The 8,364-nt window shown below is 41.6% G+C and overlaps 1 protein-coding gene across 1 annotated transcript; it reads left to right on the top strand.

Annotated features, from left to right (window-relative positions):
* Window positions 1-270: 270 nt before the first annotated feature.
* Window positions 271-8,092, top strand: MED4 (mediator complex subunit 4). Its single transcript, XM_063392109.1, has 7 exons — window positions 271-431; window positions 2,304-2,370; window positions 2,721-2,891; window positions 3,266-3,323; window positions 4,283-4,369; window positions 5,150-5,281; window positions 7,321-8,092. The coding sequence occupies exons 1-7, from the start codon at window positions 307-309 to the stop codon at window positions 7,491-7,493; spliced, it is 813 nt and encodes a 270-aa protein (XP_063248179.1). The 5' UTR covers window positions 271-306; the 3' UTR covers window positions 7,494-8,092.
* Window positions 8,093-8,364: the final 272 nt, after the last annotated feature.

Consider the following 8,364-nt stretch of genomic DNA (forward strand, 5'->3'; position numbering starts at 1 on the left):
AGCAGATGCTCGCACACGACCCGGACCCAAGCCAGGGCGCTGACGGACGCGCACCCAGCCTCAATGAGCCAGCTGAGCGCTCCTTTCCGCCCCGCCCTCGGCCCCGGGCCGAGCCCCGCCCGGCCCCGCTGCCCGCCCCGCCCCGCCCCGGCAGCTCCCGGGAGCCGGCGGGAAGGCCCCGCCCCTCCGCCCCGCGCACGCGCGCGCAGCCTCGCGGCCGCTGCTCGCGCCTCCGCCGCCGCCGGGGGCGCTGCCGCGCGCGCGCCGCGGCTCCCGGGGGCGGTGCCCGCGCGGCTCCGCGCCCGGATGGCGATGGCGGCGGCGGCGGCGGGAGCCGGGGCCGGGGCAGCGGCGGGCGGGGCAGGCGGGGAGCGGAGCAGCACCCGGGACCGGCTGCTGGCGGCGCTGGAGGATCTCGAGCTCTTGGCCAGGTACCGCGCTCGGTCCCCCGTCGGTGGCCGCGGGGTGAGGGCTCCCGGCGCGGTGCGTGCGCGGAGCCTCCGGCGGGGCCGGCGGGCGGAGCGGGAGCCCCTGAGGTTGGGATGGGACAGGCCCGGCCCGACTGGACCGCTGGCCTAACCCGGCTCGGGTAGGGGATTTCCTGCTCTGTCGCCGTCCTCAGGCCGGCTCTGCGGCAGAGGGGCCGGTGCCGCGCCGGGGCTCGGCCCGGCCCTGCGCAATGCTTCCCCGCTCATCCCTGGGGAAAGCAGCGGTCGTGCTTCGCCTCCCATTTGCGGGGAGAAGGAGCGCTTTCTTTTTCTCCCACTTGCCTTTCTCACTTGGTCGACACTTGCGTTTCCTGTGAAGTGCACACTCACACGCTGATTTTAGGCATTTTATTAGTCACTAAAATTATGCTTAAGTCAGAAATATGTAGATGGTGTTGAATGACATAAGCTGTTGTGGTCATTGCCTGTATTAGTGCCACATTCACTCCAAGTAGGCTGCGGAGCTCGTCTTCAGAGTGATAGAAATTCTCAAATACTTAGTCCACGGTCTCGAGTCCAGGCTGGTAATCCCCATCCAAGTTGTCAACCATGTGCCGTGGAGGCACAGTTGGCAGTGAAGTTTAGATAGTTCCTAATTATTTTCCACACCTCAGGGAGAGCAGGAACTTAGGAGAGCATTTTGAGAGCGAATGACCTGTGCTATCCATGTCGCTAGCTCACTTGACTACCAAGAGTAGGATAAGCTATTGGTGAGTTGTTCTTCTTGTCTCTGGTTAAGTTGTATCCTCAGTCACAGATTTTATTGTGACATAAGGGTTGCTGAGAACGTGTTTATGGAAAAACGAAAAAACCCCTTGTTCTTTATCTAAATAACTACATTTCTTTTGATGCTGGCAGTAGCGTTCTACCACAATGATCCCATAGCAACGCTCAGCATCATTTAGTGACTTCCTGTTGATCAGCAAAGTGTTGCAGCACCCTGGGGCTAGGCCTTTCTCAGTCACAATACTGGTTCGGTGGTAGGGGCAAAAATTAAGCCACTTGTCTAATCTGTAGCCTTACTATAGTTTTGAATCTACATCTGTGCATTATCTGGCTGACACAGGGTAGAATTACAGCACTCCATGACATCACCCTTGATGGTGGTAGCTGACCTACTTAAAATGGATTTTATTTGCTACTGCTCAGTGTTGGTCAGGTGGAATAAAGCTTTAGTGACAGTGACAAGTTTCTTTATTCTGTAATTGTTTAAAATCAGAGTAGTGTTCAGGAGTGACCAAGAGACATAGACCAAGATTAGGGCTCTGCTGTGGTGGTTTGTTTGTTTTTTTTTTTTTTTTTTTTTTTTTTACATTTCTGGCCCCACTGCTGTATTACTCACACATTCCACTGATTTTCTTACACTGGACCAAGGAAAGAATCAGTAGTTCCATAACAGACTCTCTAGGTATTTGGAAGTGTGGATTTAATTGCTCTAAACTACAACTATATTGGGGAAAAAATGGAGAAAAGTGGAGAAGTAAAACAGGGAAGACCCTCTTACAACAAAGGTAGGAGAAGAAGGGTATGAGTGCACTTCATGATGCTGTTTCTTCTCTCAGCTTCTGTTTATGTCTTTTATTGTTTAACAGGAACTTAGCACATTTCTTGAGTGCATGAGGGCTTCATGAGCTCAAATAACAAAGAAAGAAATGTGCTTCCTTAGTTGAAACATCTCAGCCCACACTGTACTATAAAATATAAAATACTCAGGTCCATGAATACTTTCATAATGATAACAGTACTCAGATAGTTTTGGGATGACTTGATATGATAATGCCTTAGAAAATTTTGCAAATGGAGTTCTCCTTTCAGGGAACTAATTGAAATTTTGGCAATTTCAAGAAACCAAAAGCTTCCACAACCAGGAGAGGAGAGCCAGGTAAGCTGACTTTCTGAATTACAGTTCTTTGGGTAAGCATAATGCTCTACATCTATTTTTTGCCATTCTTTTGTTTATTCTTACTTTCTCCCTTTGTCCTTGCCTGTATTAAAGCTAATGGTCATGATGGGGCTTTGGACCTGCTATGAAGGCATTATTGGTTCTCCTGTTGTTTATTTATTTTTTATGTGCTTCATAGGCTGTTTCTGCAAACAGGAAGACAGTTTGTTTCATTTTTCATTCAAACAAAAATACTCCTATGGATGCCATTTGCTCTGCTTTGTAGCATGACTGAGGGTGTGTTGTTATTCTAGCCAAATTAAAAGTTCTGCAAAACTGTTGTTCAATAGATCCTGGAACTGCTGATTCAGAGAGATGGAGAGTTTCAAGAGCTAATGAAGTTGGCAGTTGATCAGGGAAAAATCCATCATGAAATGCAGCTTTTGGAAAAGGTAGTAGAAAAGCGGGATAATGACATTCAGCAGCTGCAGAAACAGCTGAAAGAAGCAGAACACATACTGGTAAGTTCATAATGATGTGTTTGCTTTTGAGCACCTTCTTGTAGAAAAGGTGGTTCTGGACAAAGTGGTGTTGTGTTAGTTTGAGAAGATTTAAATATTTAAAACTTCAGAAGAGCTTAGTGGTTTGGGTTTTTTCTCAGTAGTCAAAACACTGTTTAGTTATCATGGTATTAAGTTTTATTTTATAATGCTAATTTTCTTCTAAACCTACTTTATTTCTGTGTATTTTGAAAATGTTCATGGAAGTTTCTCTTTTAAAATGCAATTAAATGGAAGGGTTTATTCACAGAGCTGACTTTATGTAGATGTTTATAAATTAAAGATGCATTGAAGCTTTGGTTTACTTTGTGGGGTTTTATTTTATTTACAACTAGGCAACAGCTGTTTATCAAGCAAAGGAAAAACTGAAATCAATTGAAAAGGCACGAAAAGGTGAGTATCCATGATTGTACATACTACATAAATGCAATTCTAAAGAAAGTTGTTAGTGAGCTCAAATTAGACCTTTTTATTTTAATTCTGCTATCACAGATTTCAGATGGTTTGTGTGTAAACAAATTTCTATTTCATTATGTAACTAACCATTTCCTCAGAATAATGGCAGGATTGATTTTTTTTGTGGCGTATTTTAATGTGTTCATATTTTAATATGAAAGTGTCTCAGCAGTCTTCTTGGACTGATAATAATATATCTGATTACCTAAATGCTTTACCAAATTGCCTCAGGAGGTTTGCTAAGGAAAGGAAGAGAATGTTTGTGTGTATATGCACTGTATTTGAAAGACTGACTAAATGGTGATACTAGATTGTAATTAGTAACAATTCCTGCCATTCTGTGGCTCTTACCAAGCTAAACTAACTTTTTGAGGGGGAGGCATCTTCTTCAAGTTGTTTGTGTTTTTTTTTTCAGTGTCTTTTATCATTTTGGTATGCCTCTTTCACTTAGAAAATCAAAGAATTCAATACAGTTTCTATTAATCTAGTGCAGGCAAATAATATTTGGAAGGATTCCTCTGGGTACAGTCTATAATTACTAAATGAACAAAAAACCTTCTTTGCTACAGAAAATTCTATAATAAAGCAGGAGCTGAAGTTTAAGATGTGGTTTTTGTGCTTGTCAAGTACATTTGTTTAAGAGACTGTGTTTTTCGTGAGGTTGGAGAACCATTGATATTGAAGGTGTTTTGTACTTGTGTGTGTAAAATCAGTTCACTGCAAAGCTCATACTTGCGTAGTCTGACAGTCTTCTAAACAGTCACTGCATTTGAACCAGGGTCTTAATGTTTGCAAAATCACATTCCCAGTCTTTTAGATAATGGTGGCCAATATTCTGAAATGATTAAATGATGCAATCTTTTGAGAATGCAGCAACATTTTTTCTGTTCTTCCAGGTGCCATTTCCTCTGAAGAAATAATTAAATACGCCCATAGGATCAGTGCTAGCAATGCTGTTTGTGCCCCTCTGACATGGGTACCAGGTAACTACTGTATTTATGACAGTAGATTTTTTTTAATAATAAATCATGGTTAATATCTGGTCTTAAAATGTTTTTACATGGCGATAACCACTGGGATTTATTAGAGCAATATTGCTTTCAGCTGTTATAGCTAATATGTCAATAAAAATGGATATCCAAAGTCCTATGGACTTGACACATGCTTCCAAAAGGTTATGAAACTGTCTGCTTTCATTAACAGACTGGCCTGGTCTGTTCTGCTTTGTTTGCCTTTTCCCCCTGAATGTTTACCCCGATTGTAAGTCAAAAGCCAAGTAAGCTAAAGGCTTTTCAATGTGATTGGTTGTGATCCCTCTTTCCCCTTACAATATTCTTTCAGAGAATGTTAGTAAACAGTGGAGTCAGAAGCAGAACTTTTACTGTGACATGTTTCAATTTTGGGTACTACCCTCTTTGTCCAAAATGAAAATGTGTTTGATTCAGTTCCTGTCCTTGCTGTTTAGCTGTGAAATAGCAGAAAAGCAAAGATATCTTTTAAACAGGATGGGTTTTGTTGATTTTAGTTGCTTTGGGTTGTTTGGGTTTTTTTTAATATGTTCTTTCTGCCAAGTTTTAAAGAACAAAGAAAGTCTAAAAGACAGACCTGGATTTTAATAAAACAGGTGTGATGCTCATTGCTCATCCAAGCAACCAAAGTATGGGGTTTTTTGGCCATTAAATTAGGCTCTGAAGCTAAAGCTAATGTCTGCAAGACAACTGTCAAATATTTGAAAGCATTCTTTTTCTTTTTTTTCCTTCAAGGGGACCCACGTAGGCCGTATCCTACCGATCTGGAAATGAGAAGTGGTCTCTTGGGTCAGATGAACAACCCATCCACCAATGGAGTCAATGGACACTTACCAGGGGATGCACTTGCAGCAGGCAGACTGCCAGGTAACTGAAACTCAGTTTTGTTTTGTTTTTCGTTATTGCTTGTAGATTCACAGCAGTTACACATTTCCCTTAGCAAAGGCAAATCAGAGGTGAAGCAATGAAAATTATGGTTAATGTTGTTCCCTAGCAGTGAAGACCTAGTAAAGAAAGGTAGTTAGAAATAGCATATTTTTTTAATGTCATGCTAAACTGCAGACACTACAGCTAAGTCAATATCAACAGTTACCTTCATATATTTTAAATAAATAATAAAGTAATTTCCTAACATATTAGAAAGAAGTACTTTCAGAGCAGCTTTTGCTTAGTGCTGATGACAAAGCATGGAATTGTGAAAGCTGTATTTGGAAGAAAGGTGGTTCATTGCCATTCCATACCTTTCTTTGAGTCTATGCTTAGAAGTTCTGGATTTAAAAGCCATGGCAGGGGACAACTGCTGAGATAGTACATTGAGTGTAGGAATCAAGCTTTAGTCCCTTAATTGCTTTGTGAAATGGGCACTTCCATTTACTTCAGTCGGATTTATTCTTTCATGCAAAAATTTAATTTAGCAGTAAATTACAGTAATTGAATGAAGAGTTCAGTTGCTCTGTACCTGTGCAGCATTGAACAACCATGGTTAGACTAAATGATGGGAAAAGTCTTAGTTTGGCTTCATAGGAGATCTGGAACAGTTCTTATATATCTGTTAAGCCACTCTCAGGCATTATGGAAAGCTTGTTTTCGAAAATCATGCTGAATTTGTTAAAAAAACCCTCTTGTGACTCCACTGGAGAAATAGTAAATTTGGATTTTGTGTTTCCAATCATCTGTCTAATCCTGTTGGCACCTCCTAGGAAGTGATTTGAAATTCTGCATCATCTCACTTTGTAAACCTCTGGCCTCGGATAAAATGGGTCAGTGAGCTGAATGGGTGTAGGACTCTGACATCTGTCCATAGCATCCCACCAGGGAAATGCTGAGGACTGGCCCACATAACTTTTCTGTTCTTTTGAAATACGATCAGAGGAAATGTTGAGGTTGTGACTTCCTAGTGGAGTTGGAGCATTTATTTGTGTATGTTTTGGTAGAGCCCGTTTTGGCTGGCTCCTTTGCCTTGGAGGATGCAGACCTGATCCATTTACTTTTGAGTGCTGTCTCTTTAAGAACTGAAAAGAAGTTTAGGAATTTTCCTTGAGAAGCTGGAAAATATGGGATTTAAACTTCGGCAGTAAAGTTCTTAATTGAGTCTTGGGCTCTTCTGTCAGGTTAAACCCTCACATAACTAGACTGTCAAGGAAAGAGGGAAACATTGATTTACAGGAAGTTGAAGCTGCCTGAGCATTTTGTGTAGGGATGCTGAATCTGTTGATGCATGGAGGCATGTCCTGAGAATACTAATTATGGGATCTAGTCCTTTTGGAGACTCCTGCAGAGATGTCCAGTTACTGAGTTGTTAGTGAATGTGCTGTCCAGTTGCTGGACTGCTTGGTAGCCTCCAAACTTTGAAGCTGCTGTAGCACACACATGCAGCCTGCTTTAGTAGCATGGTTCTAGCACTGAAGCATGGCCACACAATGTAAAACACTGGCTTCCATTCTGAGCTCCTTCAGATAAAGGCTTTTCAGGTGTAATTGGATAAAGCCTTTTTCTCTGAATTTTTATGGTCTGCCTGATTTTTTTTAATCTAATATTTTAATCTATTTTTGTATACTGACAGACCATGATAATTTTATTACTCCCAGTAGCTGTGAATGCTAAATCAGTTCAAACTGTGCTTTGAAGATGAAAAGCTCTCTATTGTATATGAGTTATCAAGAGCTACCTACATAAATGGGCCTCTCTGGCAGAACAGACTTTTACAATTACAGAATTGCTCCATGATGAGATGTTTTCCAGCTGTTACTGGAGAGTTTAATCTGTCCAAAATTCAGAAAGGATTTCAAGATTCGTTCTGTGAAGATTTGCTTTGATTTTAAATTGAAGTTCTGGTTGAACTGTCTTGTTGAATTTGTCCGTATACAAAACTGAAAGGTTTCTTGATTATGCCTCTTTTTTTCCAGATGTGCTTGCTCCTCAGTATCCTTGGCAGTCAAGTGATATGTCAATGAACATGCTACCTCCTAATCATAGCAATGACTTCATGCTGGAGCCTCCAGGACACAATAAAGAGAATGAAGATGATGTAGAAGTTATGTCAACAGACTCCTCAAGCAGCAGCAGTGACTCAGACTAGGTACAAGGGGGTATCCCTAGTAGACCTTTCCTGTGGTGAAGGTAGGTTAGATGCTGTTTGTCACAAACTGCAATATCCTTTTGTTACACCAGCAGCCTTGTGTAGGGAGAAGTTTAACAGCTGGCTCAGAAATAGGGTGACTAATTTAAAACCATGGACTACAGACTTGTTTTTTTCCTATTAGATGTTCTGGGAGCTGGGAGAAATGTCTGGGAGCTGTCTGCTGGGGGAGAGATGTCAGATTTTCAGTGATTGTGTAAATGTGCGTTTGCAAGAGATGTGTAAATATATATTTATATATATGTATTTACTATACATTAGATGACATAAGTTCCTGGGAAAAAAGGTGTAAGGGGAATCCCCTTGTATGTTTGTTAGTAACTTTACTCTTTTGATGATAGCCTTTTCTATGTGACAGAAATGAAACATGAAGTTTGTAATTTTAGTATTTTTTTTTGTTACTGCCTAAATCCATGTTCTTGATCATCTATGTATCAAGAACAAAAATATGGCAATAAGGTGTAATAAAAGAGTTTGTAATTATTGTAATATATAATTAATGATTTGTCATAAATAAATTCAGCTTTGATCTAACTTAAGTTTTCTAAACTTGAATCTTAGATGAGTTGCCATGTAACTTCAATACTCAGCACATTTTAGCCCAGTATGGTTGAATTCTGATAGAGTTTCAGGAGTTTGTACTCCATTTTCCCCTCTGCAAAATGCCCACTCAGCATTAGGAGCAGCTGAGGAGGAGTCAGAAGTGGAAAGCTGTCCTTCCTTTTCAGGTGAGCCCTTCCAGGTACACACAAAGCTGGGCAGACCCTGAGGCAGCGAGTGCTCACCCACAAGGCTGCCCCAAATACCTGGT

Source organism: Prinia subflava, chromosome 3 (assembly GCF_021018805.1).
Source record: "Prinia subflava isolate CZ2003 ecotype Zambia chromosome 3, Cam_Psub_1.2, whole genome shotgun sequence".
Classification (NCBI taxonomy): domain Eukaryota; kingdom Metazoa; phylum Chordata; class Aves; order Passeriformes; family Cisticolidae; genus Prinia; species Prinia subflava.